Consider the following 22,960-nt stretch of genomic DNA (forward strand, 5'->3'; position numbering starts at 1 on the left):
TTCCCAGACAGAGGAAAAGGAGTCCGTGTCCACATAAGAAACAAGAACGTCTGCAATTCTTAAATAGATTTATGGAAATGGTTTCGAATTATAGCATTTAGAAAATAAAAATAATCTCAATACATAATATTCTCTCCATTATATACTTTTCCCCCCACAGAAGCCGTTTTTGTGCATATGTATTTCACTGTTAAATAGTAATTGGGTTTTATCCTATAAAAGAAGCAGTAGGTGTCATCTCTCTAAAAATAAAACTGCATCGTCATTGCAATGTGAAGCCTGAGATTTAAGCCTGAGGAGGTGTCCGTGCTGGGGCCCTCAGCCTGGGTCCTGGGCTGCTCCGGGGTCTGCAAAGGTGGGCTGGGGTCCCAGGGGGTGCAAAGGGAAGGGGGTATTGGCAGCCAAGTGGGTGATGTCCGGTGGTCCTCCGCTGCCTGGGGAGCCCTGGCCTAAGGACCCAGGAAACCTCTGCCTGTGGGTCTCAGTGCTGTGTGGGCAGCTGCCTGCCCCTCCCATCAGCAGGTGGCCAGTGGTGGGCAGATAACAGCAGGGGCACGCCAGCTTGCCCAGCGGACCACTGGGTCTGCTCCTGCATTTTCCCTCTGAGAAGAAATGAGATGCCTTCTGTTTAGCCGAGGTCCTGAGGGGAGTGGGGAGGGGGCGGCACTGGGGAATGTGGGCAGCTGTGGGCTCAGGGCCCTGCAGAGAGAATGCTGCCCGGTCTTTCTGGCTCGGCAAGCATGCAGGAAGCCCTGCGGTACCCTACGCTGAGGCCTGGCCCCTCTTCCCTAGGCGTCCACCATCTGCCCCAGGTTTAGTCCCAGGTGCTGAGGCTGCCTGGAGCTCAGACAACCACCCCACTTCCCCTGTCAAGAGCGGGCGCTGAGCAGGCCTTCTGCCACGGCTGAGCCTCAAGGCAGTAGCTCAGCGAGCCAGGGGGGCAGGCAGGAAGAGAGCCCACCCTTGTCCAGGCAGCCACCTGGCACCCCTGGGTACTCCCCTGGGCAAAGCTGACCTCCTGCTGCCCCTAAGGCTGGCCTGGGGTCCCCACGTGTGGGGAGGCCGGGTGGGTGGGACGGAGGCGCTGGACGTTCTGGAAGTCTGGGCGGCCTGCAGCCTCTGCGTTGGCGGCGGCAGCAGCTTGATGAAATGCAGTGAGAACTCTCCAGTAGCCAGCGGCCTGGATGGAGGAGGCAGGGAGAACGGCCCCCGGCGCCTCCTTCCTGGGAGTCCACGGGCCCTGGCGTGTTTGGGGAGTGCCCAGGCACTGTGTCAGATGCCCGCCTTGTCACTGTAGAAGGGTGTGACGTGGAACATGTAGCAGTGCGTGCACACGCGGACCGGCTTCACCTGCCCGTAGCGGGGCAGCGGCGCCGAGTGCGAGGAGCAACGGGAGCAGAAGATCTGGAACGCGGAGGAGGCGGTGGGGACAGTGAGCCGAGGAGGGGATCTCTGATAGCCCTGCCCGTCTCACTCTCTGACCTTGGCCCCCATAGGGATGGCCAGTGAGGACAGTGTCAGAGCCCTGAGCACCCCCTGGCCTTCCCGCACATACCTCCCACCCAGACCAGGCTGGGCGTTAGTGGTCAGGGGACTGCGGCCCCTTTGTGGGGCTGGGACCTTCAGGAAAACCTGGGGCAGATCTTGGTCCCAGGAGGCCAGGCTTGTGGAGGAGGTCCTGGCACCAAGGCTGCTCTCCCCCAGCTCTGTCCCCTCCTTACCCCCAGCTCTGAAGCAGCTGGGGCTGAGCACGGCACCATCGGGACCCAGTGGGCCCAGGGCCCAGAGTCCATGCTCTGTGCCAAGTCAGAGCAGGGCCTAGGGCTCAGAGGCCTCTCTGCACAAGGACCCCAAAGGCCTCACCAGTCTCTTGGGGCATCGCTCCTGACTTCCAGACCCTTGCGCTGTGTCTGTGGATGGCCCCTGGGACGCCTGCAGCCGCCATGTCCCACCTACCTTCCCGCAGCTGCGGCAGTGGTGCTTCCGGCGGATGACGGTGAAGGGCGCTTTGCACGCGGTACAGAAGCCGCAGGCCTCGTCTGGGACCCACTCGGGCGGGTCTGTGACAATGAGAGTGAGGGATGCGTCAGCCAGAGGGAGCCATGCAGCATCGACAGTGGGGGCAGGTGGGCTGGGGTGGGGGTCGGAGGCCGCAGGTGTGCAGGAGCCTTTGGTCAGGTGGCCCTGGCAGCCCCCACTCTCCTCTCCAGTCCTCCCCCAGACTCTGTTTCCAGGCTGTGGTTCCAGGAAGGTGACGGCATCACAGGGACAGGTCAGTCTTCGCAGCTATCGTCAATGACCGTCGATCAGACCCCAGGTGCAACCTGTGCCTTGCCCCAGGCCAGGCCACCTGCACTCAGGACATGGGCGGGGAGCGTCCACCCCCTCCCAAGCCTCCCCTGCCAGCACTCAGCCTGCAGGGCCCTTTGGTGTAGTTGGGGCCTGAGAAGTGAAGAAACCACCCCCTGAGCAGTTCTCAGGTTCTCGGGGGGCCCTGGGGGCCCAAGTAGATGGCTCTGCTCCTCCCAACACCTGTGCAGCCCAGGCCGGGGCCAGGGGCCACCTCCTCCTTCCACAGGGGCCGTGGGGCCGGTCCTATCTCACTTCTCAAGGCAGTTGCTGGTGGAAGCCTCTGGCGAGTTTGCTCTGGAGTTCAGGAGGTACATCAGCACAGGGAGAAGCTGGCTTGCAGGGTGAGATGGGCACCTTCCTCCCGCCCTGGGCACCGAGGTGCCCACCATGTGCCCGGCCCTGAGGCCAGGACTGACACTCAGAGGGGGAAACAGACACCTAGGATCTCTCCCTCGGGTCACAGAGGTGATCAGAGGTCTCCGGTCCACCCTCATATGACCCCCAGACCTGACCCCCAGCCCTGCGCCCCCAGGGCTCACTCTCGGTGCCTACAAGTGGAACTCGGCAAGGCCACCAGTCCACGGGAGACCCAGGGTCTCCACGCCTCCTTCTCTCCCTCCTCCTCACTACCATACTCCCAAGGATCTGCTCCTTCTCCTGCCTGCGTGGACCCCACAACTGCCTCCCACCCAGCTCTCCTGGCTTCCGCTCTGGACCCCATTAACTCACTCCACACCGCAGGAAGATCGTCTCGCATGCTTGACACCCACATGTAAAATCCCGCACTGGCCCCAGGGCAGCCCTGGACAGCAGTGGCAGCCGCCAGAGGCTGGGCCGGTCAGGCTCCGACCCCGACAGACAAGGTCGGACCCTCGCCTGGGGAGGACTGTGAGGGTCCTGAGGACTTCCTGAGCCTGGCACCCCCTCCTCTGACCAGGGCCCAGGCCCTGCCATGGGGGACAACTTCCAGGAGGGGGTTGGGTTGGCAGTCCATGAGGAGGTCGCGGCCCCTGGCTGTGCGCTGGGCAAGTCGGGACCTCGCAGTGCATGACATTCATTCCTTTGAGAGCAGAGGGGTTCCGAGTTCCTGTGACAGGTGCTTTCACAGAAAGGTAGAGAAGACTGAGGCTCAGGGTGCTTAGGAAACTGGGAGCCTGTGCTGCTCCTGACCCCTCCCCAGCCTCTGTCACCCCCAGGGGATAGTGGTGAAGGTGGCCTCAGTGTGTGCCCCAGTCACCGGGCAGCACCAAGGGAGGCCTTGAACTGGGGACCAGTAGGGGCCAGCCCAGCCAGCCATGCACACTGGGAGTGGTGTGACCTCTGGCCTATCATGGGGTCAACTTCAGTCGCCTTCTCTGCTCTGGTCACATTCCACACCTCGTCAGGCCTATCTGCTATCACCCATCTCAGCACGTCTCTCAGGCCTCCAGCCCTTTCTGAAGGCCTTGGGCTTCCCCCTCCCCACAGATGTGCTGCCAGTGCCCCCAACCCGCCTGGATACTCCCTCTCTGACCACCAAACTTCTGGGCCTCCAGCCAGCCGACCTCCAGGCTAATGGGGCAGCAGGGTCTGCAGCGCCCCTGTGAGGAAGGCTCCCTGTGACTCCGGCAGGCAGCTCCCTGGACGCCACCATGTGAGGCCTTTCCTGCGGCGCAGGTGAATGCTGGGGGGTAGGTATGTGCCAGTGCCCCGGGACAAGCCACCCCAGCCACAGCCAAAGGCCTGGAGATCGGCAGCTCCTTGCTCCTCATGCCCTTACCTTGTGCCCCCAGGCTAAGAGACGTTAAATAACTGGCCTGAGGTCATGCTGTCGCAGCTAAGGGGGCCTGTGTGACCACGCTGGGAACTGAGGAGGGGATACTGGAGTGGGAGGCTGCCTCCCATGGGAAGCTATGCACCCAGACAGCCTCTGGGGTGGGGCCCCCAGCTGGAGGAGCGCTGCCTTCCTGCCATCCAGGGCAGAGAGGGGGAAATGTCCAGACAGGGTCCTGCTGCTCTATGCTCAGCATGCAGCACATCCTGGCCCAGAGCTCCCCACGCACCTTCCAAGTCACCGTCGCGGGTCTTGGCCGCGAGTTCAGAAGATGACAGAGTCTCCTGGCACAGGGCACAGTCCTCCAAGGCCGCGCTCCGCAGAGTCTGGGTGACTAGAGGAGAAAGGGCAGCTGCTGGGGTCAATGTGCCATCACCTGTCCCTGGTGGGTGCACCTGGTGCTGCCAGCAGGGGGTCTGCTCCCCCAAACCCACTCGACCGTCCCTTGACATCCACAGGCTGGGTGCCACCAGGGCCGGGGGCCTTTCCACCTGAGTGCCCTGTCCTGGGCCCCTGCGCTGTCTGTGTGTGGTCAAGTCTCCCTGGACTGTGACTCCCGAGGCAGGCAGGGGACTAGGCCTGGACGTAGCCAAGGGGCCCACCATCCTTGCTTGCAGAGCGGCTCCATATTACCTGCCTTTTCTGAACCATGATGTTCCGGAAGGTAGCCTGCCCAGAATCCCCTGGAAGATGGGGGCAGTGCAGCCTGGTGGTGTGGACAGTGGGAGGCAGAGCTGGGACAGGCTCCTCCTCCCCACCAGTAAGGACATGCCCTGTGGGCTGGGGTGGGCTCCAGGGCCGGGGCCGGCTGCCCTGTGCGTCCAGACACTCTTGAGCAGTAGCCCTCGTGATGTGGGGCATCTCACTCAGAACAGGTGCCTCAGCCCAGCATGAGGGGTGGGTGAGCAGGGGTTGGGCCCCCTCCCCAGGGGTGGGCACCATGTGCATGAGAGCATGCACACGTGTGAGTAGTCATGTGTGTGTGCATGCGTGGACGTGCAAGGGTATGAGTGCGTGTGTGTGAGAGCACACACAGGTATGAGTGCACATGAGTGAGTGTGCATGCGTGCATGTGCGAGTGTGTGTGCATGTGTGAGAGCATGCACATGCGTGAGTGTGTGCATGCGAGCATGTGCAAGTGTGTGAGCACGCACAGGTATGAGTGCGTGAGTGTGTGTGCATGAGAGCGTGCACACGTGTGAGTACACGTGTGTGCATGTGTGAGGGTATGGGTTTGTGTGTGTGAGCATGCACATGTATGAGTACGCAAGTGAGTGTGCGTGCGAGTGTGTGAGTGCATGTGTGTGAGAGCACGTACATGTGCCTGTGATGTGTTGAGCGTGTGTAAATACATGAGGCCGGTCATATTCGGCCACAGGTCATAGATGGCCACCCCCCCCATTGAGAGGTAAAGCTTACGTCCCCTCCTTGACTCTGGCTGGCCTCTGACGGCCTTGGCAACAGAATTCGGTAGAAGTGACGCTGTGCCACGTCTGGGTCTCTCTTGCAGAGGAAGAGCACCGTGCCTCCCAGCCTGTCAGCGCTAAGTCAGGTTACCTTGCTGGAGCGTGTGCAGGGGGAGAGGAGCAGGTGCTACATACATGGGCCTGTGTGTGGGGGATTGTGACCCACCTGCAAAGCTGCAGGGGGTGGTGCCACTTCTCAGGGCACGTGGCCTCTCAGGGCACTTCCAGGACCTGTGACGTGTGCCCCTCGGTCCCCCAGCAGACAGCCTGGCACTGCTGGGTGGTTTCCATTTGGAACGGGGCAGGTCATGTAGGAGCTGGGTGGCTGTGGAGGGGCCTTATCTGCCCAGGGCTAGGAGTGCGGGTCTCTGCGGGGCCCACTTCCTGGGGGCGGTGACACGACAGTCCCTGTCCCAAGCTGGCACTCACCCTTCTTTAACTTTTCCTTGTCATCCGTTTCTGGCTTGGTGGCCATGACCTCAAAGAGGGTCTTGAGAATGCTTCTCAGGTCGCTGGCGTAGTTCGTCTGCAGCTGGTCAGCCACACCTGGGGAGGAGGACGAGGGGGTCAGGCTGACCAGCGCTGGGGGCTCAGTGCTCTGGCTGGTGAAACCTGCCCGGAGCTCACGGCCCGAGACCAACGCGCCTGCAGGTCGGTCAGGGCAAGAGGCTGCCCAGCCCCTGGGAGACAATTCCTGCAGGACAGCACTGTCTGGACCCCTCACCATAGGTGGGGGAGGGAAGGGCAGCAGGATGCCAGAGAGGGCAGACCTCGCTGCACACTTTTTATACTTTTGAACCACATGAATACATTTGTTATTTAAAGGAAAACATTAAAAAGACACTTTTTTGCACACTCCCCTCTCTGAATTTCCTGGAGACAGAACTTGGCCGGGAGTTCTGTCTTCACCTTCCTGCTGTACAACCATCCCCAGAGGAGAAAAGAAACAAAAGTGCGATAAAATCTGAACCACAAATTGAACAGAAAGAACCTCCCTATGTGGGCAGCTGAGGGGCCGATGGGAGCGGGAATGGGATCCTCCACTCGCAGCTGCGCCCTGGTGAAGAAGTGAGCCCTCCTCTCTACTGTGTGCATGGCCTCAGCGCAGGGCTTGGGACGACGAAATGACACAGTGGGGAAGCCCCCACACAAGACCTGGCACCACCAGCAGCCCACCACCACCAGACATCAGCTAGCACCACCCACACCCAGACATCAGTAGGGCGCTGCCCTGACTCGGCAGCGGCTGGTCGCCTGAAGCACAGCCCTTGTGTCTGAAGCCCACGCCCCCCCCGCCCCCCAGGCCCAGACGTGCACCTGAAATGCAGACAAACAGGCGGTGGATCAGGTCGTGGCTGCCATGGAACTTGGACCGGATCTTCTCTCTTGTGGCCACAGGGACTGCCTCCGGCCTGGTCTTGTCTGAAGAGCTGGGATCGGCGGTGGAGCAGCTGCACAGAGAAGGAAATGCAAGCTGTTTGGGGGGGGTCACGGCAAGGGCCTCTGGAGGCTGAAAGACAGCGAGTGAAGACAAGAGTCTCTGTGCCCTCTATGGAGCTGAGCTGCCCAGATGCACAACTTTCCTGTAACCTAACTTTAGAATGTTATCAAGTCATGCCGCCACCTAAGGAGCCAGCTGGCACAGCAGGGCTTCTGACCCAGCTCCCACCCTGTCTGCCACCTTTGACCTCGGCCGCCCTGAAGCAACCACTCCCAAGTCCTCCCTCTCTCCTGGTGTAGAGTCCCAAGCTCAGGCTGCCCCTTCTTGCCTCCCTGGTTTAACACCATCTACTGACTTCCTCCTGTGGAAGATCCAACTCATCTACGTACACCCTCTGCGGTGGGCGGAATGGTGGCCCCCAAAAGATGTGTCCACATCCTAACCCCTGGAACCTGCAAATGTGACCTTACAAAGAGCCTTTGCAGCTATAATCAAGTTAAGGATCTTAAGAGGAGAAGATCATCTTGGATTGTCCGGTGGCCTTAATCCAATGACAAATGTCCTCATAAGAGATGGAGAGGAGACAAACACACAGGGGAGAGGAAAGGCTAAGTGACCATGGATGCAGAGATGAGAGTGAAGCAGCCACAAGCCAAGGGATGCCGAGAGCCACCAGAACCTGGAAGAGGCAGGGAGAACCCTCCCGTAGAGCCTCCAGAGGGAGTGTGGCCCTGCTGGATTTCAGACTTCTGGTTTCCAGACTGTGAGAGAATAAATTTCTGTTGTTATAAGCCCCCACTGTGTGGAACTTTGTTACTAAGACACACTCCTTCCCCACCACCATGCACTTCCCTCCTCACATCCCAGTGGCATCACCTCAGCCCAGTGCAGAAGGAGGCTGGGCTAGAAGAGGCCCAGAGTCACGGGGTCCCTTTCTTCAGTTGAATGTGTGTGTGTGTGTGTGTGTAGCGGGGTGCAAGAATGTGCGTTATTGTGTGTGTGTGTGTGTGAGGAGGACTAGCCCTGAGCTAACATCCGATGGCAATCCTCCCTTTTTCTTGAGGAAGATTGGCCCTGGGCTAACATCCGTGCCCATCCCCCTCTACTTTATATGGGACGCTGCCACAGCATGGCTTAGCAAGGGGTGTGTGGGTGCGCACCCAGGATCCGAACCTGCGAACCCCTGGCCGCCACAGCAGAGTGCGCGCACTTAACTGCTGCGCCACCGGCCCAGCTCCAAGAATGTGCGTTTAATTGGCAAACTCTGATGTAATGAATATTCGTTTATGAGTATTTAATATTTCATTGGAACATGGAGGAGCGATGGGAGGCTGGGGCTGGGGCTGGGCGTGCCAGCCGATGGGACTTGCTGCTCTCCTGGGACCCTACTGATTGATGATCTACAGGTCTCCTTCCTGGGCTGCTGGGTTTCCAGAGACGAAGGCCCCACTCTCAGCCTGAGGGTATGGGCCTGGCTGCCTCCCACCCCGGGCGCTAAGGAAAGGGGGTGGGGACTTCACTGTCCAGAGTGTCAACTTCCATTCAATACCCACAGTCTCAGTGGTCAGCCTCACCCCAAAGATTTGAAAGCAGGGACTCAGACAAATACTTGTGCACAAATGTTCAAAGAAGCATTATTCGTGATAGTCAAAAGATGGAAGCAACCCAAATGTCCATTAACAGATGAATGGATAAATAAAATGTGGTATATACATACAACGGAATATTATTCAGCCTTAAAAAGGAACAAAATTCTGACACATGCCACAATATGGATGAACCCTGAGGACATTCTGTTGAGTGAAATAAGCCAGACACAAAAGGACAAACACCATATGATTCCACTTATATGAGGTACTTAAGAGTTGTCAAATCCATAGAGACAGAAAGTAGGATGGTGGTTGTCAGGGGCTGGGGGAAGGGGAAATGGGGAGTTAGTGTTAAATGGGGAGAGTTTTAGCTTGGGAAGATGAAAAAGTTCTGGAAATAGATATTCTGGAAATGTTCTGGAAAAAGTTCTGAAAATGACATTGTGAATATACATAAAGCCACTGAATTGTACACTTTAAAATGGTTAAAATAGTAAATTTCACTTATATAGACTTTACCAAAATAAAAAAGTGAAAAATGATTTAGGGCAAGGGGAGAGCAGAAGAAAAGGAACTGAGGAGGTCTGTATGGCAAAGAGGGCTGGATTGGCTTGGCATTTGATACCAAAGTTTGAGTGAATACATGCTAAAAACTACTGAATTGTACACTTTGAAAGGGTGAACTTTATGGTATATATACTATATATCAATAAAGCTGTTATTTTAGAAAATGAATTATATTTAGATGTAGCAATGAAGTAACTAAAAATGAAATTGAGACAATCCCGTTTACAATAGCACCAAAAAGATTAAAATACTTGGGATAAATTTAACAAAAGAAATGTAAGAGTTATACACTGAAACCTACAAAACATCAATGAAAGAAATTAAAGAGCTAAAAAAATGGAAGACATCCTGGGTTCATGGATTAGAAGACTTCATACTGTTAAGATGGCAATACTCCTCAAGTTGGTCTACAAGTTCAATGCAATCCATATCAAAATATCAGCTGCCTTTTTTTTCCATGCAGAAATTGACAAGCTGATCCTAAAATTCAAATGGAAATTCAAGGGACCCAGAATAGTTAAAGCAATCTTTAAAAAGAAAAAAAGTGGGATGACTCACACTCGTGATCTGAAATTTAATATGAAACTACAGGAATCAAGACTGTGTGGCACTGGCATAGGACAGACATGATGATAGAATAGAATTGCGAGTCCAGAAATAAACCCATACAGTCATGGGCAACTGATTTTCAACAAGGGTACCAAGACCATTCAATAAGGACTGAATAGTCTTTTCAACAAATAGTGCTGGGAAAACTGGATTTCCACATGCAAAAGAATGAAGATGGACCCTTACCTTACACCATATACAAAAATTAACTCAGAGTAGATCACAGACCTAAATGTAAGAGCTAAAACTCTAAAATTCTCCAAAGAAAACATAGGAGTAAATCTTTGTGGCCTTGGATTAGGCAACAGTTTCTCAGATATGACACCAAAAGTTACAGCAACCAAAGACAGAACTGATAACTGGACTTCACCAAAATTAAAAACTTCTATGCTTCAGGGGCAGGCCCGGTGGCGCAAGTGGTTAAGTGCGCGCACTCTGCTGCGGCGGCCCGGGGTTCTCCAGTTTGGATCCCAGGCGCGCACCAAAGCACCGCTTGGCAAGCCATGCTGTGGCAGCATCCCATATAAAGTGGAGGAAGATGGGCACGGATGTTAGCCCAGGGCCTGTCTTCCTCAGCAAAAAAAAAAAAGGAGGAGGATTGGCAGATGTTAGCACAGGGCTGATCTTCCTCACACACACACAAAAAAAACAAATGAAAAAATAAAATGAGAGTGATTTAAAAAAAAAAAACTTCTATGCTTCAATGCATGCCATCAAGAAAGTGAATAAACAACACACAGAATGAGAGAAAAATTTTGCAAATCATGTATCTAAGGGTGACCTATCCAGAATATAGAAAGAACACTTACAACTCAACAATAAAAAGATAAATAACCCAACTAAAGAATAGGCCATGGATCTGAATAGACATTTCTCCAAAGAAGATATACAAATGGCCAATAAACACATGAAAATGTTCAACATCATTGGTCATTTGGGAAATGCAAATCAAAATGACAATGTGATACCATTTTATACTCATTAGGATGACTATAATGATAATAAAAAAAAAAAACAGAAAATAACAAGTGTTGGTGAGGATATGGAGAAATTGGAACCCTTGTCCATTCCTGGTGAGAAACTAATGTGGTGCCGCCCACTTCAGAAAAGAGTTGAGCAGTTCCTCACACAGTACGACCCAGCAATTCCACTCCCACGTATATACCCAAGAGAACTGAAAACATACTCGCATAAAAATTTGTACATGACTGTTCATAGCAGCATTATTCATAGTAGCCAAAAAGTGGAAACAACCCAAATGTCCATCAACTGATAAATTCATAAACAAAAGGTGGTCTATCCACACAATGGAATTAATTTTCAGCCACACAAAGGAAGGAAGTACTGATAGATGCTACAACGTGGATACACTGTGAAAACATTAGGCTAAGTGAAAGAAGCCAGTCACAAAAGGCCACATAGTGTGTGATCCCACTTACTGGAAATGTCTAGAATAGTCAAATCAACAGAGATAGAAAAAAGATTAGTGGTTGCCAGCGGCTGAAGGGAACTGAGAACGGGGAGTGACTGCAACAGGTACAGGGTTTCTTTATGGGATGATGAAAATGCTCTGGAATTAGATAGTGGTGACAGTTGCCAACTCTGTGAATATACTAAAAGCCACTGAATTGTACACTTGAAAAAACAATAAAACAATGTTTTTCTTGTAATCATCTAGCAAACTCATATTCAAGAAATAGCTCATAAGCTAAATGTCCATCAACAGTAGGTTGACTCAATAAATTCGAGTCACATCCATACAATTTCTGCTTTGTAGAAGGATAGCTAATGATGCTGGAAATGCTAAAATATTAAATGAGAAAGGTAACATTTTAAAAATTAGAGGTATCAAATGAGAGTGGGAAATATATTCAAGGCAAAGCATTAGTCTTACATTTATTTGAATAGTAGGACTATAGATAAATTATTATTTTCCAAAGTGTCCTCTGTGATCAAGTGTTACTTTTGTGATCAGAAGAATAAACATTATTTCGAGGAGAGAGGACGTGCCTGCCGGCAGCAGGTGGCACCTCCACCCCGCCTGTGGCAGGGAGGTCGTTTCTAAGCAGAGGTAGAAGGCAGCTCCGGAAGGCACCTCTGGGGTCCAGCCCTGTGGCCCCACCCCCGCAGATAAATGCCCCGGAGGCTGGGCAGTCTTCCTGGACAATGTGCTGCTGCTGCACACAGCTGCTGGGCGAGAAACCAGGGGAAGGGCCCTGACTTTCGAGGGAAAGTTGTAAGTTATGAAGCTTGTAAGTTATGAAGTCTATACTGTGGCATAAAAAAGCAATTAATTCTTCCAGCAGATTAAGACTGAGGCCGAGGCCGGCAGATCAGTGGGTGGGTGGATCAGATTGCCAACTGCTGTCTCAATCCCGAACATACTTCAGTTTTGGGGGAAAAGCCCTCTCCCACTGCTCTGCCCTGATCCATTTGAATCTCTGGCAGAGCAGTGGGGGGAGCTGGAGGGAAAGAGAAAGCCAAAGCTCCATAAAGAGACTGCTCCTAGACAGAAAGTCAGGGAGGGACTGCCTACAGGGAGCCCGGTGGGCTTGGAAGCGCTGAGGGTTACAAAAGAGCAGACAGCGGAGGTAGATCCAGGATTTCACCTTGGACCTGTCTAGGTCAGCCCGGTCCCTCAGGGCCACATGGATGGGCATTTTTTGGGCACCAGGAGGCCCAGGAACACTGCCCGGGGCCACCCTTTCAGAAGGGTGCTGACTCTCCAGGAGAAGTTGCTGTACAGACAGGGTGGGGATGTGGAAGAAGGTCCCAGGGATGAATCAGACCTGTGTGTGCCCCCCAAGAGCCCAGAGTCTAGTGTGGGAGCCACACATTAACAAGACAGAGCTGAGAGGCCAGCTGGTGCCCAGTGAGTCCATCTCTATGGTGAGGGAGGGAACAGTAAGAGAGAGAGATGGCCAGAACTCGAGACGCAGAGGGACACTGAGCCATAAGAGGCTGAGGCTGGAGGAGTGAGAGGCACCCACCCCACCAAGGGCTTCCTATGCCTCACCAAGGAGTCTGTAACCAGATACCTCACCAGTCATATCTATGCAGTCAATCAACACTAATTTTGAACATTTATCCAGTTGAAAAATCCAGCCACCTTCAGTGACCACTATCCATCTGAATTCTGCTTCCTGCCACTCTCTTACAGAAGGCAGCAAAAATTCCCTGTAACAATTCCATTTTGGTTTGAATTACTGGCTTCAAACAACACCCATTTATTAGCTCACAGTTTGCTTGGGTCAGATGTCTGGTGTGGCATCACTGGGATCTCTGCTCAGGGTCTCACCAGGCTGAACTCCAGGTGTCGGCTGGGCTGTCTTCTTACCTGGAGTTGTTTCTGTCAGCCGTTTCCTTGAGCAAGCAGAGACTGAAACGGAGCCCTGACAGCAGCGTAGCGTCGGCACTCCACAGCCTCAGGGCCGCATGTCCCATTCCGTGGGAGTCTGAGGGCTGCCCAGCGCCTGCCTGATGCCCACACCCATGAAGGGCAGGACTCCAGGATTTCCTCTGACCCACTGCCTTTTTGACATCCTCAAGCCAAGCGCCATTGGGACGCATTATTAGCCTAAAGAGGGGGCTGGCCTGTGGTCCAGCAGGGGGAGACTCCTGTAGGGTGGGGATTTGTGCAGCACACCCCTGGGAAAGGAGCAGGCAAGCTGGTGCCCACACCAGGGGCTCTCCCAGCCCAGTCCTGAAAGCCTCCCACCCCGTGCTCCCCATTAGGACATAAGTCCCATAGCAAATCTCAGGCTGATGTCCGTGCACCCCATAGGGTGTCTGTTGGAGCAGATTTGGGGATGGGGTGGGGGAGCAGTGGCTGGTCCTTAGAGTCTTCCAGAAGGACCTTGGACCTATGCCCACCACCCTGAGGGCTAGAGGAGTATGGCCGCTGGAGAGTGCTCTGAGAGAATGTACCAACACCCCTGGGACCCATTCGGAAGGGGCCTACTGGCTCCAGGTAGAGGCTGCCTAGGAAGGTGACAGGACACGGGGGCCCTGGGCAGACCATCCGCCAGCGGACCAGAGCCATGGTTCAGACTGAGTCCCTGCTGTGATTTCCCGCCCTCCTGGCTCAATTATTCCTGGGTCAGCACCTGCCCTCTCGGTCCCAGCCGTTTCTCCTTGTTATCGTTTGTTCCCTCTGTGGACTTAAGCTGTTTCCCGTGGTGACAGTGACTGTCTGAGAATGCCCTCAGCAGATAGCGGGGTTTATCCTCTCTCCCGTTCCCAGCCTGTGCTCATCCCACAGGGACACCGTGCTGGAGTCGGACTTGTCTTCCTTTGGAACACAGAGTCATGCATTAAAATCACAGGAAAAAAGACCTTGCAAAGGGCTGGAGAGGAAAGGAAGCAGGAAGATTCTGGTCTGTTCAGAAGACATTAGCATATTTGCTGCCCAAAGATATTTGTGCTGACACCCCCTGGGCAGCCTGGACCTATCAGCCTTGTACGATCAAATATGTATTAGTTTGCCAGAGCCGCTATAACAAAGTACCACAAACTGGGGGTAGGGGGATTAAGCCACAAAAATTGTCTCCCAGTTCTAGAGGCCAGTAGTCCAACATCGTGGTGTCAGCCAGGCTGGTTCCTTCTGAGGCTGTGAGGGAGAATCTGCTCCAGGCCTCTCCCCTGCTGGTGGTTTGCTGGTCATCTTTGTGTTCTTTGGCTTTTAGATGCTTCACCCTGATCTCTGTCTTTATCTTCACATATATTCACCTGGTGTGTGTGTTTGTGTCCAAATTTCCCCTTTTTATAAGGACACCTGTCATATTGGATTAGGGCCCACCCTAATGACCTCATCTTAACTGATTACATCTGCAACAACCCTATTTCCAAATAAGGCCACATTCTGAGGTACTGGGGGTTAGCACTACAACATATCAACAGTTCAATCCAAATCAGCATGCACATGCCTCCCCTGCTAAATCCTCACTGTGCTAGAATGAATAGATGGATGGATGGATGATTGGACAGACGATTGGATGGATGGATGGATGGATGGATGGATGGATGGATGGATGGATGGACAGACGATTGGATGGATGGACGGACGGACGGACGGATAGATGCATGGATGATTAGACAGACCATTGGATGAATGAGCGGATGGATGGGTGGATAGGTGGGCGGGTGGATGTATGTATGTATGTATGGAGGGATGGAGGGATGGATGATGATTAGACAGACCACTGGATGTAGGGATGGATGGGTGGATTGATGGGTGGGTGGGTGGATGAATGGACGGACGAGATGGATGGATGGCTTTTGCAAGGAGCAATTAGCCTACCATCTGCACGAGGGTCCAGGGTGGCTCATTAGAATTGGTATGTGTTTGTGCAAATGTCCAAACTTTCAATTTCCCCACATCCAAGCACACTTAAACTCTGCCTCTGGAGCCCATCAGTTCCTCTTGTCGCTCCTTATTTTTCTCTTAATTAGGGCTTTACAAAGTGTTTCAAAGGCTCACAGATTAATCCATCTGATGTCATAGCAAGAAACACCTTGAGATGCTATTAGTTTTTCCAAGTTGTGTTCTCTCTTATTTCACAGACTCCTAGAAGTCCAAGATGAAAAAGTCCTTTTCTTCTGTCAAAAGGCCATTTTTTCCTACTCCAACAATGGAACCAGATATTTTCCTCCATGTGTGCCATTCAAGACGTGCACTTTGGAAGGTTTGCCAGAGTGCTGCACCCTGACTTGACCATCACTAAAGACACAGGCTGGCTAAAACCTTTGATATTGATGTAACTGTTTAGAATTGCATTGTAATTCTAATTCTGTGTGGTAATTTGTTATGCAGCACAGCTGACTAATACAATCGAGCAGATACTGTAATTGAGTGACCAAGTGGAGGCTGGCATCCTGAGTCAGAACAGAAAGCAAAATGAAACCACTTTGGTGCAGAGAAGACTGACCGGGCAGGTATGTCTCCCTAACAGCTTCTGTCTCAGGAGGCCCACAGTGTCCTGGTGCACAGGCCCTTTCCCCAAGGGCTCATATGTGTCTGTGCAGGCCACCACACCAGAGTCCAGGTCCTGCCCAGCAGGAGGAAGTGTGGCCGCTACCCCAGCACCTGTTACTGATGCTCTCAGTCAGCATGCGGCCCCAAAAAGAGCCCGTCCAAGTGGACAGGAATGTGGAAGGTCACCCATGGCAGGGTCACCCTCAGGTACTCCCCACAGTGACAGACACCCTCTCAGGGCACTGTGGGTGCGGCTGGATGACAGGGGCTCATCTCAGAGCCACCCCGACTGCTGGCCAATGGTAGGCACAGGACCCTCAGTGGCCACCAGGTGGGCTTAATGCAGAGGGGCGCTCACACCTCCAGGGAGACACCCTGTTTCTGAGTGTGCCACCATCAGCCAAGGCCTGCTCCTGCCCCTGCCCCTGCCCCTTTGCTGTCCAGGCAGGAGGCTGATGAGGGCTGGTGGGGGCCTCCAGTCAGCTTGGGGACTTCAGGAGTGGGGGGCATGTTCGGTGCCCCTGATCAGGGCCTGAGGGTAGATCAGGCCCAGACGGCCTGGGGCTTCATTTCTGACCACAGACTTGGACTGAACACCGGGGGAGGCTGTTCAGAGGCCAGGCCCCAGGGCTCCTGCAGACCCCTGCCTGACTCAGAGAGCCCGCAGGGTGGCCCCTGGCAGACTCATGGAGGCAGAATTGCCCCAGGCCTCAGAGGAGCCCAGCACCCAGGACCTGCCAGGCACAAACTCCCCTGACCCACTCAGGGGCCACCCCAAGGAGCTGCAGCTCCTACTAAGACTCCTGCAAGCCCAGGGGAAAGAATATTTTCTGACAAAAGTCAGAACATGTCTCTCTTCTGCTCAAACCTCCCACTCCTTGCCTCCCAGGTTACTCAGAGGAAAAGCCAAAAGCCTTACTGAGGCTTACAGGGCCGGGCATGGTCTGGACCCCTCTCTGTCAACCTCCCCTCCCATACCCCCGACTCGCTCACTCCTCTCAGCCTTGCTCCTTGCTGTCACAGACAAGCCAAGCACACTATGGCCACAGGGCCTTTGCACAGACCTCACTGGGCACAGAATGCTCTTTGGACACCCCTAGAGGCCCCCAGTTCCTTTGGTGTCCATTCCAATGTCCTCTATCAGACAGGCTTTCCTTGACTGCAGACAGACCCCCCCCCCACCTCCCCACGGCTCTCTTCCTGCCCCTTACCTGCATTACTGCTCCTCTGGACACTTATCGCCCTGACATAGCAGGCGTGTGCTGACTGGCGGTCTCACTCTGGGAGAATGGAAGGCAGTGACTTCTGTCTGTCTGTTCAGCACTGTATGCCCAGCACCAAAGAGAGCCCGGCACACGCTAGCTCCCCATCTGTGTCTGTTGAACAAATGTATGAATTCACCAGACACAGGGGAAAACTACAAGCGGGCTCTCTGTGGGAATAAATGCTTTCTCCAGTGTTCTAGTGCTAAACGGGTTCAGGAAAAAGATCAATCAGCAAGGCCTCTGGAAACCTCACAGCTCCTGATGCTGTGCCCGTGTCCTCCTCTTGTCCCACTGTGTCATGAAGACGTATCTCATGGAACGACTCCTCCGGGGAGGGGTGGGAGAGCCCCCAAGAGATACGTCCACATCAAATCCCCAGAACCTGTCACTGTGACCTTATTTGGAAAAGGGATCTTCACAGATGTAAGTAAATTAAGGGTCTCAAGATGAGATCATCCTGGATTATCTTGGTGGGCCCTAAATCCAATGACAAGGGTCCTTATAAGAGACACACAGAGGAGAGACACAGACACAGGGGAGAGGCCACGTGAAGGTGGGGAAGAGACTGGAGGGATGCGGCCACAGCCCGGAGCGCCTGGAGCCACCAGGAGCTGGAGAGGCAGGAAAGATCCACCCCTAGAGCCTTCAAGGGGAGCGCAGCCCTGCCAGCACCCTCACTTGGACTTCCCGCCTCCAGGACTGTGAGACAGTCGATTCCTGTGGTTTAAGCCCTCAGTCTGTGGTGCTTTGTTAGGGCGGCCCCAGGCCACTAACTCTAGGTGAATCTGCCATCCAATCCGAGTCCAGCTCTCACCCGCTGGGCGACACCGGCGGGTTACTTGACCCAGAGCCTGCTCCTCAGGCACAGAATGGAACGGTAAAATAGCCTCTGATGGGTTGAGTGAGGGCAAGGACGGTCACGTCTGAAGGGCTGGCACAGCGCGGACGACTCACGGGCCCAGGTGCAAGCGCAGTGTGGTAAGGAGAGGAGGGGCCGCCCCGCGCGACAGCTCCTAAAATCAAGCACCTAAAGCGTGTGAAGATTCAAAAGACGCAGTCACGCCAAACACATCATTATGGCTTAAATCATTTAAGGGAGTCTAAGTTCGTAATCAACGTTTAAACATCTAGGGAAATTCCTTTGCCAAGAGGTATTTGCTACATTCATTCCTCAGGTTGCGCAGCAAACAACATGCACATGGTCACGACTGCTGCTTTCTGTGCAGAGGCCCACGAACGGTGCAACTCCACCGTTAGGGAGAGTGCCCGCGCCTTCAGGAGTCTCTGTCAGGGAGCCAGCCCTTCCCCTCCCCCCTAGTCATGACATCAGCATGCTGCCAGGGGCATCCCTTGTGCTAGGGGGTTGGGGGCTGGAGGTGGGTCTGGAAGGCCCAGCCAACCTAGGTCCCCCGAGCTGGCAGAGTGGTGAGGGGTTATCTGGGCCTCCTTGGGCGTCGGGTGGATAAAGCTTCTCCCCACGTGTGCCTGTGCCCAGGGCAGAGTGTCAGTCTCCCTCAGCATCCCAGGGCCGCCACAGCTCCACAGGCAGGGAACTGGAAGTCCCCAACAGTGCTAGGGCAGCTGGAGCAGGAGACACCCTTCCCCACCCATTAAAACTCTCACGTGTGTTTGAGTGTGGGCAGGTATATGTATGTGTGAATGTGCGAGTGTACATATGCACGTGTGTGTTTTAAGTGTGAATGTGTGTGCGTGCAGTGTGCATTAGAGTGTGTCAGAGTGTATATGTATGCGAGAGTAAGAACATCAATGTATGTGTGTATGTGTATGAATGTGAGAATGTGTGTTTGTGAGTGTATATACGTATGTGAGAAGCACACATGCGTGTACGTGTGATTGAAAGTTCAGAATGGTGGCTCTCCGGGGGAGCAGCTACACAGACTGCATAGGTGCCAGAGATGAATCCTTTCCTCTCCAAAGTCACTGGGCAGAGACACAGGGACACAAGAGGGACAAGACCCTGAGGGTTCACTGTCGCTGACAGCTACCTTACGTAGACTTTCCGTTCCAAATAGGCCTTGGTTTTCACCTCATTTGAGGACCTGGCTCCAACCTCGAGTCACATGACCCAGCCTAACCATGACCCCAACAGCAGCCAGACCTGATCCGCAGTGGTTTCCAAACCCATTTCTAGAGTACGGCATGCTAGCGCTCACGTTTTTTAAAAGATATAATTTATTTGCCTATTATCTGTGCATTCCTTTAAAGATGAATCCTGTCAAGTTTTAATTTTAAATGAGAAGATCTGTAAATGAAATCCCAGGTGTGTTACCTGTTACAGAGAGACCATCACTTTGGGAAAGCGTCGTGATTTACCAGGCTAGACCTGATCCGCTTACCTGCGCTGGCTTTTGTGCTGTCAGCCGTCTCCTCCCCATGGTCCCAAGTGGCCTCCTGAGCGCCCATCAACTCTGGGGAAGGGTGGGCCGCCAGGGGCCTGAGCCCCAGCTCCATACCACCAGGGTCCCCCAGCAGTCCTTAGGGAGGCCCAGGGAAGGAGCCTGTGGCCAGGACTGTCAGAAACATGCACTCCGAGGGACAGAGGGGCAGTCCCTGGGGGGGAGCATCACAGCTGAGGGGGGTGTACATGGCATGAGGACAAGGGTGACACAGGAGTGCACACACTCAGGGTCTTACGACCACGGGGAAAGTAGGTCTCTGTGTGCCACAGGCATGTGCGTGCACTGAAGATCTCGTTCACTCCCCCATCCCTCACAGGATATGTGGTACCATGGACGCTTCAGTCTGCCCATGCTGTGGGACCCTAGGCCTATAACATGGGGCTAATGCACAGCCTCCCCAAACGGCTGTGGGGGCTGGTTGTGGGCTGGGGGGCAGTGGCCAAGAGGCTGAGGCCACCAGGCCAGACCTCAGGGCCACAGGTTCCCACCACTGTCGTCATCAAAGAGGTCGGCCCTCTGGAGGGTCGGGCAGGAGATGGGCATCAAGCAGGACCCAGCCCAGGAGTGGCCAAGGGTCTGCCCCATGCTGGTCTGTGGGCGCGCCACCCCCCAACGAGATCCCACCGTCAAATAGCCGACCTGGGTCTGGGTCTGTGTGGTAGGCTTCTGGACGCCCATGGACTCGGGGATTGGATTTCCTGGAAATCTCCTCTGGTCATCACTGTGGTGATCCAGAAGGAACATAGGAGCACGAGTCCCTCTGTGACACTTGTGGGGGACAGCCAGGAAGCCTCAGTCAGTCCCTCGTCACCAGCAGGTACTCTGAAGAGCCCTGAGGGACTAAGGCAGCTCAGGGGACCTGTAGCTTCCCCAGAGTGGACAACAGACGGTGGACACCCCACTCACTGCCCACCATCCCCGCTGAGCCATCCTGGCCTGACGACTGACAGACGGCGTGGCCTCGGCCAGCAGCGTGGACCTGGGCTTCGTCACAGCTGCTTCCCCCGTCACAGGCCACAGGCTGTGCTCTGAGGGGGAAGGCCACCCGGGCCCGTCCCCCTGGAGTCCAGAGCAAGGGAGAGCCCGGCAGCTCCCAGGTGCATCTCACCTGGAGTGACCCCAAGCCTGCTGGCCCCCCAGGAAGTGGTCTGTAAAATGGGGTGCAGTTCCTCCTCCAGGGCTGGGGAGGACCTGACGCGATGGTGCCGGGTGACTGGTGGGTAGCAGGCCCAGCAGGTGGCCTCCTGCATTGCCACAGCAACCCCTCCAAGGATCCCACAGCCGCCCTGGCAGGTCCTATGTGTCCACCAGGCCCTGGTAATCTGCCTTGTCCAGCTTTGTCCACTTGTGAGGCTACAACACCGTTGCTGATGGCACCCAGGAGACATCTCCCAAAGCTGGGGCTCACGGAGATGGGGGGTATAGCAAAGCCGGGCTGGGTCCCAAAGCAGCTGCTGACACCCACAGCTCCTACCTGCGGGCCTCACCCCTCCCTCTGGGCTCACTGCCCTCACCTTGGGTGCTACCTGGCCCCACACTCACCCCTAAGGCCAAGCACAAACCCCTCCTCTCTCCTCTCAGCCAAGGAGCCAGGGGAGGGGTGGGGGCAGTGGGCTAGTTCCTCTGGGGATATAGCAGGCCCAGGCCCAGCACACAGCCCAGCTCTGGAGAAGGTCCTTGGTCATGTGACGGGAACCTAATCTTTACATTATGACTTCTTAATAGAGATGCAATATGTGTGCATCCTAGAAAAATTAGGAAATGCAGATAAGCAAAAAGTATTTGCATATAGGTATCTTATAAATATATGTAGTTGTCACAGAAGCAGAGGGAACTTGTGTGACCATTCTGGTCTCATACCTTGCAGACTTTTTCTGAGCTTTTGTTGCTTTTAAAAGCTCTCTGATCAGAAGGCTCCACGGCTGGCGAATCAAGCAGTGGGTGAGCTTGACTGAGGACGGCGTCCTGGTCTCCCTGCCGCGCCACACTCAGCAATTTAAATCTGTTTTCTCTTGTTTTTGCCTCAGTGAGGATGGGAGGAAACGCTTTGCTGGAAGTGGCTGTTCAGAGAGGAATTCTCCTGGGCCCATGGGGTGGAGGAAAATGACCTCTTGAGGGAGCTGCAGGAGCCGCTGGGCAGCAGCGAGGCCGCACCGCAGGGCAGCCTGTCCCCGCCCCTCTCCTCCTGGCATCCCAGGAGGGGTCAATGCTTACCAAGAACTCTCTATTCCCGCTCAGAGACCCTGGCTTCCACTCCTGGACTGTGGAGTCCCCTAACACCTGAAGGAGCAGGGAGTTGGGCAGGAAGGGGATGGACAGAGCCAGGGGGCTGTGGCCCTGCTCCGGGCCCTGCAGGCGGGGGGACAGGATGCTGTACCACCAGGCACAGTGCTGCAGGCCTGGATTCTGCTAGCGCCCTTCCTCTGGAGCTGCCCTCAGCAGGGTGGCCCCCGCAGCAACGTATGTCCACATGCCCCCCATGCTGGCTGGGGCTGAGAACATGGACCCTGCTTGAGGGGGGCCAGCCACACCTGTGCCTGGGAAGCTGGGCTAGACAGCTGCCAGCACATCTTTGTGGCTGCACTGGGCCGAGGGGCAGTGGCCCAGAGGAGGTCAGCTGCAGGGGTGGGAGTTCAGGGAAGAGAATCAAGAATGTGAGAGATAGGGCATGAGCCCTGATGGCCCCCTCATTTTCATTTGAGCTACAGGAGTGCATTTCCCCCAACAAAGGACCCTAAGTCACATCCTCAAGCCTAAGGGACGCCACGTGGGGGCTGGGAGGGAGCTGCGCCTCAGAACATGAGACGCGAGGGTGGACTCTGGGGATGGGCCCACGGGTCCTGCAGGTGGCCCAAAAATGGGTCAGATAGATGGGAGGGGTCACCCCCAGCCAAGGGGCTCTGAGTCGATTTCCGCATCTGCAAAGCAGGGATGACAATGGAAACGCAGCCATGGGACTCAATGAGGCCACATAGGCAAAGTTCCCCACGGGCTTTATGAAAGACAGCAAGTGGGACTTTACTATGGTGACCTGGTGTAGCAGGGACACCAATGTCACAGTCCAGAGGGAAGAGGTGGTGACCCAAGGAGCAAATAAGGACTGGAGGCAGGAGAGCACAGAGAGCATCTAGAAAGCAGATGCTGGCAGAGATGAGGGAAGCCAACTGTGGGGGAGGGGCTGGGTCCAGCTGCCTGGGGCCCAGGAGACAGGGAGACCAGGGAGCCCTGGAGAGTTCTGAGCGGAGGACCATCGCCTGGCCGTATCAGGCTGTCTGAGGGGAAGTCAGGAAGATGGAGCAGGGACTAAGGACCATGCAAATAAACTCTTCCACTCACTCACTGAATACGAATAATAAATGGGCAATTGAACAAATCTACATCTAGTAAAGAAACTGAAATTGTAGTTAAAAACCTTCCCACAAAGAAAACTCCAGGCCCAGATGGCTTCACTCGTGAATTCTACC

The 22,960-nt window shown here is 54.6% G+C and overlaps 1 protein-coding gene across 1 annotated transcript in view; it reads right to left on the bottom strand.

Annotated features, from left to right (window-relative positions):
- Positions 1–992: 992 nt before the first annotated feature.
- Positions 993–22,960, bottom strand: part of ZFYVE28 (zinc finger FYVE-type containing 28) — a 127,593-nt gene continuing 105,625 nt past the window's right edge. The window contains exons 9-13 of the mRNA XM_058546576.1: positions 6,949–7,082; positions 6,061–6,177; positions 4,395–4,499; positions 1,957–2,060; positions 993–1,404 (exon numbers count right to left, since the gene is read on the bottom strand). Coding sequence (XP_058402559.1) covers positions 1,273–1,404; positions 1,957–2,060; positions 4,395–4,499; positions 6,061–6,177; positions 6,949–7,082 — 592 coding nt within the window. The 3' untranslated portion in view covers positions 993–1,272. The remainder of the gene's footprint in view (positions 1,405–1,956; positions 2,061–4,394; positions 4,500–6,060; positions 6,178–6,948; positions 7,083–22,960) is intronic.

Source organism: Diceros bicornis, chromosome 8 (genome assembly GCF_020826845.1).
Source record: "Diceros bicornis minor isolate mBicDic1 chromosome 8, mDicBic1.mat.cur, whole genome shotgun sequence".
Lineage (NCBI taxonomy): Eukaryota > Metazoa > Chordata > Mammalia > Perissodactyla > Rhinocerotidae > Diceros > Diceros bicornis.